Genomic DNA, 14,158 nt, shown 5'->3' on the forward strand with positions numbered 1-14,158 from the left:
TTCCTCTTCGTTTATTGCTCTCACGTCAAATGAAAACCAAACGGATTTTTGTGGCCGGGAGCTATCAAGTGAATTAAAATACACTCACATAATTACGGAAGGCTAAAATATGTTATTAGTTTCGGATTTTATTTTGTTTCCACCTTTCTGACAGTCAAGCGTTAATCGCCTTGCAGAACAATGAAGTTATTTTTGTCGGAAAGTAACATGTGGTGTTTGCTGGAATTCGAATCTATACTTTCGTAATACGAAAATATGCAGTGTACATGTTGCTGCACATCAGACATCTTTCCAAAACGTGTTTTTTCCCTGAGTTTCGTTTACTAAAGTGCCGGGAAATTCTACGCTGGTGTATAAAACCACAACCGTCAAAAGGACTGATAAGTTTTACAGTTCCGAGGAAAAGTATACTGTTACTTAACACAGAGAAAGTGTATTTTCATCCGGGAGAAAGTGTATTTTTAACCGGGAAATCCAGGAATTTTTTTTCCTCATCCACGTATACACCCTGCATACTTTCCATGTCCAGATGACTTATGCATTTGTATTGCTCCACCAGTACTGGTGTTGCTGAGCAGCACCTACAGGGAGCCATCCTCAAGGTGCAGTAATGGGCCCTAGCCCACGGTTTCCAGTTTTTGGGTGCAAAGTCGTGTGTTATGGACTTACCTTAATGACAATCCCTTCACTGTAATGGAGATGTACCAATTCTTAGGACTGGTTTTCGACGCCCAATTGACTTGGCTTCCTCACCTTCGTCAACTTAAGTGGAAGTGCTGGCAGCACCTCAGTGCCCTCCACTACCTGAGTAACACCAACTGGGGTGCAGATTGACGCTGCTGCAACTCTACAGAACCCTTGTTCAATCCCACCTTGACTATGGGAGTCTGGTTTATGGTTTGGCGCACCCTCAGCGTTGTGTTTACTTGACCCAGTGCACCACTGTGGCATTCGCCTAGTGACAGGAGCTTTTAGGACAAGTCCAGTGGCCAGTGTCCTGGTGGAGGCCGGAGTCCCTGCATTGCAGGTTTGGCTTGCACAATTGATGGCCAGTTACGATGCACACGTTCATAGTTCTCCTGCACATCCGAATTACCATCTCCTTTTCGCACCCATGGCGGTTCAACTCCTGCATCAGTGGCGCCAGGTCAGAGCTTCCAGTTGCAGTTCGTGTCCGATCCCTTCATTCTGAACTTGAGTTCTTGCCTTTACCACGTATACTTGAGGTCCATTCTCATACACCTCCATGGTGTACACCTAGGCTACGGCTTCGTCTGGACCTTTCATATGGCCCAAACGACTCAGTGAACCCTGCAGCTCTCCATTGCCACTCCCTTTCGATTCTTGACATGTCCCGAGGCCATGAAGTGGTTTACACCGACGGCTCGATGGCTATGATCACGTCGGCTTTGTGTATGTCCACGGAGGACAGCATTCCTTGCTCGATGCCTGCAATGTTTTCACTGTCGAGCTGGTGGCTATATCTCGTGCTATTGAGACCATCCGTTCGTGCCATGGGGAGTCGTTTCTTCTGTGTACTGACTTCTTGAGCAGACGACAAGCTATCGACGAGTGTTGTCCTTGTCATCCTTTGGCAGCACCCATCCAGGAGTGAATCTATGCCCTGGAATGGTCCAGTCGTTCAGTGGTGCTTGTTTGGACCCAAGGTCACGTCGGAAACCCAGGCAACGAACTTGCCGACAGACTGGCCAAACAGACTATGCGGAAACCACTTATGGAGATGGGCTTCTCTGCAACTGAGCTGTGGTCAATATTACGCCCTAATGTTTTGCGGCTCTGGGAGACGGAATGGCATAACCTCAGTACGCACAACAAACTGTGTGCCATTAAAGAGGCTACAAATGTATGGAAGACCTCCACGCGGGCCTCTCGCAGGGACTCTGTGGTTCTCTGTCGGCTCCGCATTGACCACGCTTGGGTGACACACAGTTGCCTCCTGTGCCGTGATGATCCACCTCAGTGTTGGTGCTGCACCTGGCTGACAGTGGCCCATATCTTGGTGAGCTGTCCTTCTTTGGCTGCGAAGGACGGGCTCGTTGCCATTAATTTTAACTGACAGTGCCTCATTGGATAATTTAGTTTTATGTTTTATACATGACGGTGGGTTTTATCATTCTATATAAGTTTTCGTGCATATCCTTTCTCCACTCTAATGCTTTTAGGCTAGATGTATTAATGTGTCACAGAATGGCTGGCTTTTCCTTTTTATTCTCGTGGTCGGCCAGCCACGGTCATCTGCTCTCTTGTTTTTATCCCTTCTAACTGTTTCTTGCTTCTCTCTGTGGTTTTTCTTTTCCTGTTTTGTCCACAGTAGTGTTGGTTGTCCTTCTGTTGTTCTTCTGGTTCTTCCATTCACCTGTTGTTGTGCTGTACATCTCCTTTCTTTTCTTCTTTCCTTTGTGTAATTATTTTACTGGGAACAAGGGACCGATGACATCACAGTTTGGTCCCTTCCCTCCCTCTCTCCTTTAAACTAACCAGCCAACCAGTCAGGTAGGGGTGGCAAGCCAGTTTCCTTGCAGTCGTGTGTGTCTACACCAAGGAAAGTATTGGTTTTGATTTTTTTATTTCGTTATAAAACAGTTCTAAATTGATGTTTAGAGTTACGTAATTCAAATTCTCATAATGAAAATGAAACAAAAGAGTATTTTAGATCCTCAGAATTGTGCTAAATTGTATTTGTGTGATTACATTTCGTACACCTGCGAGCAAAAGAAATTCAGTCCTGCTGTACTCTGTTCATTCTGAGTTCCTACAATATACTGTATTGTTGCAAAGGTTGTTTTGTGTATGCTGCAGGAGTTTTGTTAGGAATCCCTTACTCATCCTCCATGTAGTTCCAATCTCTCACCATGTGATTTCCTTGTTTGTGGGGCCCACATTAGTAAGACATTCGTGGCTGCCAATTTGCTTCAGATGAAGAGGTGCATGCGTAGGTAAAATTGTTGTTCTGTAGGAGACTGCAAACGTATTTCCATGGAGGCACTGGCCACCTTGTCTCACAGTAGGATGAATGTATCAATAGCTATGATAATTACTTTTGAAATGATAAATAGGTTATTCACTTTTTTCCATCTGTCTCATTTGTGTTTGACTGCCCTAATACAGGGTGTTTGGAAATTCCCATTACAAACTTCTAGGACTTATAGAGAGGAGTGAGTACATAATATTTTGAATAGGGACCGATGTGTGGAAACTTCGACCAACAACACTACAAAGCATCAAAGTTGTAGGCACCTGTGCCTGTAGATGTATGTGTATACAGGATGATTCTGTGATGATGTCACAAACTTTTTGGATGGTGGAGAAGGATAAATGTGTCAACTATAGGTAAGGATACTTGTATCCGAGACGAATGAGTCGAAAGTTATAAGTGAAAACTGTTCTGATACCTCTACAGTGGAATACATGTACTAGTACTGTTGTTACTAAGATTATATGATAGGCCGCTTTCAGAGGTAATAGCATCCACCAAAACAAGGAAAAAAAGTTACAAGTAAACATGTACTCTAAAAGCATACTTTAAGAAGAATGAGCACTTGTTCAATATGTTGTTGTTGTTGTGGTCTTCAGTCCTGAGACTGGTTTGATGCAGCTCTCCATGCCACTCTATCCTGTGCAAGCTTTTTCATCTCCCAGTACCTACTGCAACCTACATCCTTCTGAATCTGCTTAGTGTATTCCTCTCTTGGTCTCCCTCTACGATTTTTACCCTCCACGCTGCCCTCCAATACTAAATTGGTGATCCCTTGATGCCTCAGAACATGTCCTACCAACCGATCCCTTCTTCTGGTCAAGTTGTGCCACAAACTTCTCTTCTCCCCAATCCTATTCAATACTTCCTCATTAGTTATGTGATCTACCCATCTAATCTTCAGCATTCTTCTGTAGCACCACATTTCGAAAGCTTCTATTCTCTTCTTGTCCAAACTATTTATCGTCCATGTTTCACTTCCATACATGGCTACACTCCATACGAATACTTTCAGAAATGACTTCCTGACACTTAAATCAATACTGGATGTTAACAAATTTCTCTTCTTCAGAAACGCTTTCCTTGCCATTGCCAGCCTACATTTTATATCCTCTCTACTTCGACCATCATCAGTTATTTTGCTCCCCAAATAGCAAAACTCCTTTACTACTTTAAGTGCCTCATTTCCTAATCTAATTCCCTCAGCATCACCCGACTGAATTAGACTACATTCCATTATCCTTGTTTTGCTTTTGTTGATGTTCATCTTATATCCTCCTTTCAAGACACTGTCCATTCCATTCAACTGCTCTTCCAGGTCCTTTGCTGTCTCTGACAGAATTACAATGTCATCGGCGAACCTCAAAGTTTTTATTTCTTCTCCATGGATTTTAATACCTACCCCGAATTTTTCTTTTGTTTCCTTTACTGCTTGCTCAATATACACATTGAACAACATCGGGGAGAGGCTACAACCCTGTCTTACTCCCTTCCCAACCACTGCTTCCCTTTCATGTCCCTCGACTCTTATAACTGCCATCTGGTTTCTGTACAAATTGTAAATAGCCTTTCGCTCCCTGTATTTTACCCCTGCCACCTTCAGAATTTGAAAGAGAGTATTCCAGTCAACATTGTCAAAAGCTTTCTCTAAGTCTACAAATGCTAGAAACGTAGGTTTGCCTTTTCTTAATCTTTCTTCTAAGATAAGTCGTAAGGTCAGTATTGCCTCACGTGTTCCAGTGTTTCTACGGAATCCAAACTGATCTTCCCCGAGGTTGGCTTCTACTAGTTTTTCCATTCGTCTGTAAAGAATTCGTGTTAGTATTTTGCAGCTGTGACTTATTAAGCTGATAGTTCGGTAATTTTCACATCTGTCAACACCTGCTTTCTTTGGGATTGGAATTATTATATTCTTCTTGAAGTCTGAGGGTATTTCGCCTGTTTCATACATCTTGCTCACCAGATGGTAGAGTTTTGTCAGGACTGGCTCTCCCACGGCCGTCAGTAGTTCCAATGGAATATTGTCTACTCCGGGGGCCTTGTTTCGACTCAGGTCTTTCAGTGCTCTGTCAAACTCTTCACGCAGTATCGTATCTCCCATTTCATCTTCATCTACATCCTCTTCCGTTTCCATAATATTGTCCTCAAGTACATCGCCCTTGTATAGACCCTCTATATACTCCTTCCACCTTTCTGCTTTCCCTTCTTTGCTTAGAACTGGGTTTGCATCTGAGCTCTTGATATTCGTACCAGTCGCTCGATAGTGGAGATGTAGCAAAGATGAACGAGTGCTCATAGCTCCTGAGGTATTTTAGAGACCATGTTTACTGGACTTTTTTCCTTATTTTGGTCCATACTACCATGCCTGAAAATTGCCTACCCTACAATCTCAGCATTAACATTATGTACCAGTACACGTCTTTCACTGTCGGAGGTATCAGAGTGCTTTTTGCTTATAACTTTCAACTCATTCGTTTCTGGTACAGGTATCCTTACCTCAAATTGATACATTTATCATTCTCCACCATCCTAAAAAGTTTGTGACACCATCAAGGAATCATCCAGTATTGCTGATAGCTGTTGTACACCTACATCACTAACCAGAAAGATATGTACTGATTATCACATTTGGTTCGCAATATTTTCCTAACATCAGCTAAATTAATTTACTAACACATGCAGTCCATTGCACAATGAAATTTAAATGGAAGCATAAACACACTGCCACTGACATGTTATAGGTACTGTTAGGTGAATAAAGAGCCCACTGGAAAATATATTTACCTAAGATTAAGTTAGTTTATAGGACAGATTGTACTCATAGTTTGCAACCTTTGTAATTCATGTGTAGCCTTTTTTCATGTTGCTAGTGAGTGTGAGTAGCTCAAGTAAAATGACTTACACATATGTAAGGAAGGGATTTAAATTCACAGAAGCAGCTGTTGCCTACAATTGTCGAAATGAACTTTTACGTATTCTCTGCTCAGTGCCATGTGCTGTAGAACCTCACAGAAATATTTAACTGTTTTGTTTACATGTACTTATTAAGAGAGACCATTCATTAATTTTTTATCAATGCCATACTCATTGTGGTAACATTTCTCTTTTTTATATACATTTCACTGTATACATGTGGATGGGCTAAATTTTTCCATGTCCATAGAGCTCTGTAATACAGCCGTATAAGTAGTGACTGCATGTAGTCTTCAAGTACTGTAAGCTGTAGATCTGCTATGGTGATGACTGTGAAGTGTTGAGATACAGTATAATGTAAATTCTTCTGAATGGGAATTGTAGTTGCCAGGCAAAAATTATTTCAGGTTTCTTTGAAAAATTATTTTTATTGTTAGCCAGCGTATTTCATTCATTGTGTAGAAAATGAGCATGCTGCAGCTTATCCAAGATCAGACTATTAAAATCTTCAAACTTTTTAACTATTATTGTCCATTTCACAGTTCCTGATGTACTTTTCTGCTCATAAAGCATGCCAAAAACCTGTAACTATTGAGATATCCAATTTAATTGCATGCTAAGGTGGTGTATACATTATCAACTGTTAAATGGTATTACAGTGCTTGCTACTTTGGTAGGCAACCTACATTTTGGTTCTGTGCATGCATCACCCCAAGTGCTGGGTACCTTAACAAAAGAAGCGTAGATAAGGAGAAGTGGCAGTCATGGCAGTGCTTATGTATTGCTTGTAGGTTGGCAACATGTGTTTTACATAACCATTGAGATGATTCTTTGACGTAACCAGAGAGAAGTGAGAACAGAGGCAATGTATTTCTAGCGACGAAATTGAAACAACTGTCTAGTTTGCTGTTTTATGACTTGTTTGTGAGTTTCAAGAGAAATATTTTGTGATTATGGCAGCGTGTGTTATAATGTTGACTGATTTAAGTGATTTGGTTCTGCACGGCAGTGTCGTCCATTGGTGCATATCTCACAGATTAATTGCAGAGACATGAAAATGTATCAAATGTGGTGATGAAATGACTGAAAGAGTCAAAGGTTTGTGTAGATAGAATCATGTTGAGTAAGTGGATCAGTGTTTTTTTAATTCAGTCAAGGGAGTAAGTAGGTGGATCATTGTTTATCAATAACAGAGTCACATGTTCGATATATTAATAAACATTGATCTACCTACCTTCTCTCATGATTTAATTAAAAAACTTTGATCTACCTGCCTCCTCCCATGATTTTTAATTAAAGAATATTGATCCACTTTCACCGTGTGCTCGCACAGATTGATTGCATTGCAACACAACAGAGAAATATTTCACTGGTTTTCGAATATATCATGGGTTGTAACACTATCCTTGGCTTGCAGAAACTAGCATAGTTCTAAATAGCTGCAACTCAAACAATGAGCAGTTAAATTTATAAACCTCATTTATGGCAATGTTTCACCCTTTCTTCCAAATGTATTACTTCGAAACACTGGGTGTCTGCCTGCTATTCTCTCATTGGCTGTGTAACTTAAACAGCTAAGCCACCTTCTTTTGTTTCTATCATACCTAATGCAAGCACTGACAACATTCCTCCACGAAACGTGTAAGTACATCACTGGTTCTATTCTAGATGTTTACTCTTGGACACAGATAACTGTTCTTCAGTGTACAATAAAATTTATTCCATTGTTGTCTGCATAAGCACTTCGTAAGAATTGTCAATGTGGAAGGTGTCTTTTTCTCTGCCAACTCAAATAAGTGGACCTCTTCTGCTCTGTGCTTCTCTATCATTCTCTCTGTCTCTTCATAAACTATCTTCTGATGTGATGTGTAATATAATACTATAATCCAAAGAACTTATCAGCTCCTCCTGGCTCAAATCCAGGCAAAGAAACTCTTCTCTGAGAAACCTCAAGCCATTAGTATATATGTGTGTGTGTGTGAGAAGTATTAATACAGGTCATTATGTAAGTGAATTATCAAATGAATGTACTTTCAGCCTCCAAACACTCCAAAGCGTCTCCAGGATGATGATGAAGAAGAAGACTATGAAAATGAATTTGAAAGGCACCGTAAAATAAAAAAGGTATCGGTGTCGAAGAATAACCAAATTGAAATAGACAGGTCTGATAAACAAAAGAAAATACAGAAACCACAAGAAATACTAAATCCTGATATCACTGAAGAAGAAAGGGAGAAAATATTGAAACTAGTGGAGACCGAAACAGTTGAGGTAAGTAATAAGTTCTATTAACAGTGTTAACTTAAGTCAAACCTGATCGAATATTTAGGTTTAATGTTAATATAATGGAAGGAAACATTCCACGTGGGAAAAATTATATATAAAAAACAAAGATGAGGTGACTTACCGAACAAAAGCGCTGGCAGGTCGATAGACACACAAACAAACACAAACATACACACAAAATTCAAGCTTTCGCAACAAACTGTTGCCTCATCAGGAAAGAGGGAAGGAGAGGGGAAGACGAAAGGAAGTGGGTTTTTAGGGAGAGGGTAAGGAGTCATTCCAATCCCGGGAGCGGAAAGACTTACCTTAGGGGGAAAAAAGGACAGGTATACACTCGCACACACGCACATATCCATCCACACATACAGACACAAGCAGACATATTTAAAGACAAAGAGTTTGGGCAGAGATGTCAGTCGAGGCAGAAGTGTAGAGGCAAAGAAGTTGTTGAAAGACAGGTGAGGTATGAGTGGCGGCAATTTGAAATTAGCGGAGATTGAGGCCTGGCGGATGACGAGAAGAGAGGATATACTGAAGGGCAAGTTCCCATCTCCGGAGTTCGGATAGGTTGGTGTTGGTGGGAAGTATCCAGATAACCCGGACGGTGTAACACTGTGCCAAGATGTGCTGGCTGTGCACCAAGGCATGTTTAGCCACAGGGTGATCCTCATTACCAACAAACACTGTCTGCCTGTGTCCATTCATGCGAATGGACAGTTTGTTGCTGGTCATTCCCACATAGAATGCATCACAGTGTAGGCAGGTCAGTTGGTAAATCACATGGGTGCTTTCACACGTGGCTCTGCCTCTGATCGTGTACACCTTCCGGGTTACAGGACTGGAGTAGGTGGTGGTGGGAGGGTGCATGGGACAGGTTTTGCATCGGGGGCGGTTACAAGGATAGGAGCCAGAGGGTAGGGAAGGTGGTTTGGGGATTTCATAGGGATGAACTAACAGGTTACGAAGGTTAGGTGGACGGCGGAAAGACACTCTTGGCGGAGTGGGGAGGATTTCATGAAGGATGGATCTCATTTCAGGGCAGGATTTGAGGAAGTCGTATCCCTGCTGGAGAGCCACATTCAGAGTCTGGTCCAGTCCCGGAAAGTATCCTGTCACAAGTGGGGCACTTTTGTGGTTCTTCTGTGGAGGATTCTGGGTTTGAGGGGACGAGGAAGTGGCTCTGGTTATTTGCTTCTGTACCAGGTCGGGAGGGTAGTTGCGGGATGCGAAAGCTGTTTTCAGGTTGTTGGTGTAATGATTCAGGGATTCCGGACTGGAGCAGATTCGTTTGCCACGAAGTCCTAGGCTGTAGGGAAGGGACCGTTTGATGTGGAATGGGTGGCAGCTGTCATAATGGAGGTACTGTTGCTTGTTGGTGGGTTTGATGTGGACGGACGTGTGAAGTTGGCCATTGGACAGGTGGAGGTCAACGTCAAGGAAAGTGGCATGGCATTTGGAGTAGGACCAGGTGAAACTGATGGAACCAAAGGAGTTGAGGTTGGAGAGGAAATTCTGGAGTTCTTCTTCACTGTGAGTCCAGATCATGAAGATGTCATCAATAAATCTGTACCAAACTTTGGGTTGGCAGACTTGGGTAACCAAGAAGGCTTCCTCTAAGCGACCCATGAATAGGTTGGCGTACGAGGGGGCCATCCTGGTGCCCATGGCTGTTCCCTTTAATTGTTGGTATGTCTGGCTCTCAAAAGTGAAGAAGTTGTGGGTCAGGATGAAGCTGGCTAAGGTGATGAGGAAAGAGGTTTTAGGTAGGGTGGCAGGTGATCGGCGTGAAAGGAAGTGCTCCATCGCAGCGAGGCCCTGGACGTGCGGAATATTTGTGTATAAGGACGTGGCATCAATGGTTACAAGGATGGTTTCCGGGGGTAACAGATTGGGTAAGGATTCCAGGCGTTCAAGGAAGTGGTTGGTGTCCTTGATGAAGGATGGGAGACTGCATGTAATGGGTTGAAGGTGTTGATCTACGTAGGCAGAGATACGCTCTGTGGGGGCTTGGTAACCAGCTACAATGGGGCGGCCGGGATGATTGGGTTTGTGGATTTTAGGAAGAAGGTAGAAGGTAGGGGTGCGGGGTGTCGGTGGAAGGTGTACACGATCAGAGGCAGAGCCACGTGTGAAAGCACCCATGTGATTTACCAACTGACCTGCCTACACTGTGATGCATTCTATGTGGGAATGACCAGCAACAAACTGTCCATTCGCATGAATGGACACAGGCAGACAGTGTTTGTTGGTAATGAGGATCACCCTGTGGCTAAACATGCCTTGGTGCACAGCCAGCACATCTTGGCACAGTGTTACACCGTCCGGGTTATCTGGATACTTCCCACCAACACCAACCTATCCGAACTCCGGAGATGGGAACTTGCCCTTCAGTATATCCTCTCTTCTCGTCATCCGCCAGGCCTCAATCTCCGCTAATTTCAAGTTGCCGCCACTCATACCTCACCTGTCTTTCAACAACTTCTTTGCCTCTACACTTCTGCCTCGACTGACATCTCTGCCCAAACTCTTTGTCTTTAAATATGTCTGCTTGTGTCTGTATGTGTGGATGGATATGTGCGTGTGTGCGAGTGTATACCTGTCCTTTTTTCCCCCTAAGGTAAGTCTTTCCGCTCCCGGGATTGGAATGACTCCTTACCCTCTCCCTTAAAACCCACTTCCTTTCGTCTTCCCCTCTCCTTCCCTCTTTCCTGATGAGGCAACAGTTTGTTGCGAAAGCTTGAATTTTGTGTGTATGTTTGTGTTTGTTTGTGTGTCTATCGACCTGCCAGCGCTTTTGTTCGGTAAGTCACCTCATCTTTGTTTTTTATATATAGGTTTAATGTTACGTTCATAACTGTACTCCGATTAAAATTACTTTGTGATTGATGTTTCAGCGAGTCAAGTGGTAGGGGCCTGCCAGCAGCCAATCGTAGTTCTTTTTCAAGCACCACATACTCACTGTGTTGCCTGTTTTGTAATTACAAGCACTGCCTTGTGAAGCTTTCTTGGCTGCACACTGGCAACACTGTCCCATCACCACCAAAATATGTCAATTACAAGGAAACTTGAATGGAGTTTAGGCTTACTGGCATGGCATCTCATATTGTGTTGATGTGCTAAGGGAGATCAGACCCACTTTTTATGTGGAGAATATTTTTTTGGAGTCTCATCCATCAATGCACAGCTTATTCCAAGCAAATAACCATTGTTAGCGTATCTCTTACTGTCCCTGCATGTGATAGAGTACCAGAAAATTGGTTTCTCAGAAGAAAAATTGATATTGACTGGAAATCCCATAGATAGTCTCAAAAACTATTTAATATCCAATGTATGCGATGTAGAAGAAAAGGAGACATAAATAATAGTGAACTCTTAATGGTGGAAAGATATTTGACATTTTTTGTACCATACTGTTCAAAGGCAGAAATTATGAGTGAGAGGATATTGATAATTTCCGGATGCAGAGCAGCTTCACCAATCTTACACTAAAAGTGAGGAAGAAATTGTTGAATACATGATGTGAAATTAATGCACATGCCTTAGATGAAGACTTTCACAGCAGGAACCTGAAACAGTAAAATGTGTGAAAGAACACGCAGTAGTCTGTCATGGAAACTAATTTTTCTGATAATACTGCAGGCAGCCTTCATAAGAAGGACTACTGGTGATACATGTCCTACTCGGAATCTGAATGTAGTTATGTGTCTAATGTGCAGAAAGTGTACCCAAAAGCAGCTTAATTGAAATATTTTGCCTATTTAACTCTTGCTAAATTATGCATCTGTGGTGGTAATATCATTGTGCTCTGTATTTTGTGTTTTAGAAGGCCAGTGAATTTCACTTTAGGACTTATTTGTAAGTATCATTGTAATAGCTTTGTTTACGTAAGGAAATTGCTTTTATAGTGCTGTGATATGTGTCAGCCATTTTATTAAAGTTGAAAGATAAAATTTACCGACACATCGATGGTGTTGCTCTTGCCAGTATTGAAGATATGTTTATGGAAACATTTGATGAGAAAACACTTCACTTCTTTCTATCCAAGTTGCTGACTACATTATATGACTAACAATTTCATTGTTTGGTCAGTTTGAGAAGAAGAACAATGCAGTTACTACCAGCAATTCAAGCAATAACATACCAGTTTGTTAAGAAACTTTCTGACAGAGACTCGAAATCGGGACCCTTCGCCTTTTGCGGATAAATGCTCAACCAACTGAGCTACCCAAGCACGACTCGTGCCCCAGCCTCACAGCTCTACTTCCGCCAGTACCTCGTCTCCTACCTTCCAGACTTCACAGGAGAGCTTCTGTGAAGTTTGGACAGTAGGAGACGAGGTACTGGTGGAAGTAGAGCTGTGAGGGTGGGGCATGAGTCGTGCTTGGGTAGCTCAGTTGATAGAGCACATGCCCACGAAAGGCAAAAGGTCACGAGTTGGAGTCTCGGTCCGGCACACAGTTTTAATCTGCCAGGAAGTTTCATACCAGCACACATTACATGCAGAGTGAAAATTTCAGTCTGGATACCAGTTTACTATTTGGTAGAAATCTAGGAAAATATTGTGCTACCTTGGCTGGAAATGAAAGTATAGTGCATTGACACAGATCGTAATATCAGTTCCCCCTAAGTTACAATCAGTAGTCAGGAAAAGTCCAGTATTGTCCCTCAAACAAATGTAAGATACCTAAAATTGACATTCGTTTGTGGAGAATAATGTATAGTAACATAAAAGTGTAAGTAAACTGTAATCTTTCAGTTGCAAACTAAACATATTGCCGTGACTGTAGTTACCAGATGATAAAACATTTTTCATGTACTTCGGTAACTTGAAATTTTTGATAAGTTTCTCACATGTTCTTATTAATATTTTGAGAATAGACTTCCTTCTTGGAGAAATACTTCTTTTTTAAAAAATATCCATTGCTGTACCTGACTAAATATGTCACATGTCCCGCTGCCCAGTAGTTAAAAATGTAACTTTCCAAATTTCTTCTCTTTTTCAGGGAGAGCCTCTTGATGAAGCAACTCTAAAACGGATGATTCTGCTATTTGAAAAGAGAGCACTGAAAAATCAGGAAATGAGGATTAAATTTCCTGACATGCCAGAAAAGTATGATTGGTGTAACAGTACTTTTTCATATATTTTAATGTCCTTACAAAAACACATTTTGTGCAATGTGTATAAAAAAATCAGTCACATAAAAGGGCAAAGAAACAGCACACTAGTACACTTAATATTGTTGTAGCTTTATGTCTGTTAAATTTCCATTTTTGTGAATACATTTTTAGGACATAATTGGATTGACGAGATGTTGAAATTCAGGTTAGTCATGTTTTGGGTTATTTACAGATTTATGGAATCTGAGGTAGAATTACATGAAACAATTCAAGAGCTGCATGCAATTGCTACTGTACCTGACTTATATCCTATCATGGTTGAACTGCAGGCTGTTCCCTCCATGCTTGAACTTCTAGCGCATGAGAATACTGACATGGCAGTGGCTGTGGTTGATTTACTTCAGGTATGTATGTACGTATATGTTGATATGTTTTCTGTTTATTTACTTTCAGTTGCCTTTGCTGTTCACTCATCACAAAATAATCCAGTCACAATATAGTTAAATAATAAAGCAAAGGAATAGTTTTGCTGCTACAGTTGAATGTGATTTATACGTAACTCTGTTCTGCATAATTCGTATTTATACATACATTTTTGTTGTTCCCAGCAAAATATAATGTAAAAACATGTCAATTAAGCTGTATATATACATAAGGCCGTTTTAAGTAATTCACTGTTACATGTAACAAATTCCACTGAAGTAAATTGAGTGTTGCATAACTAGTAAGTATTGTTGTTTGAAAAGAAGCCGTATGATATTTTCCTTGATTTTGGTGATGTATGGAAATACAGTGAGCAGGCAGTGCCCCAGAGACAAGGGACAAAGACACAGTTAACAAGAGTGA

At 41.5% G+C, this 14,158-nt stretch overlaps 1 protein-coding gene across 2 annotated transcripts in view; it reads left to right on the forward strand.

Annotated features, from left to right (window-relative positions):
- The window catches only part of LOC124777150 (beta-catenin-like protein 1), a 102,326-nt gene that overhangs the window by 21,751 nt on the left and 66,417 nt on the right, over positions 1 to 14,158 (forward strand). For both annotated transcript variants that reach the window (XM_047252450.1, XM_047252452.1), the window contains exons 2-4: positions 7,946 to 8,179; positions 13,198 to 13,304; positions 13,545 to 13,716. In XM_047252450.1, coding sequence (XP_047108406.1) covers positions 7,946 to 8,179; positions 13,198 to 13,304; positions 13,545 to 13,716 — 513 coding nt within the window. The remainder of the gene's footprint in view (positions 1 to 7,945; positions 8,180 to 13,197; positions 13,305 to 13,544; positions 13,717 to 14,158) is intronic.

The sequence above is a fragment of the Schistocerca piceifrons genome, chromosome 2 (genome assembly GCF_021461385.2).
Source record: "Schistocerca piceifrons isolate TAMUIC-IGC-003096 chromosome 2, iqSchPice1.1, whole genome shotgun sequence".
In the NCBI taxonomy this organism is placed as follows: Eukaryota; Metazoa; Arthropoda; class Insecta; order Orthoptera; family Acrididae; genus Schistocerca; species Schistocerca piceifrons.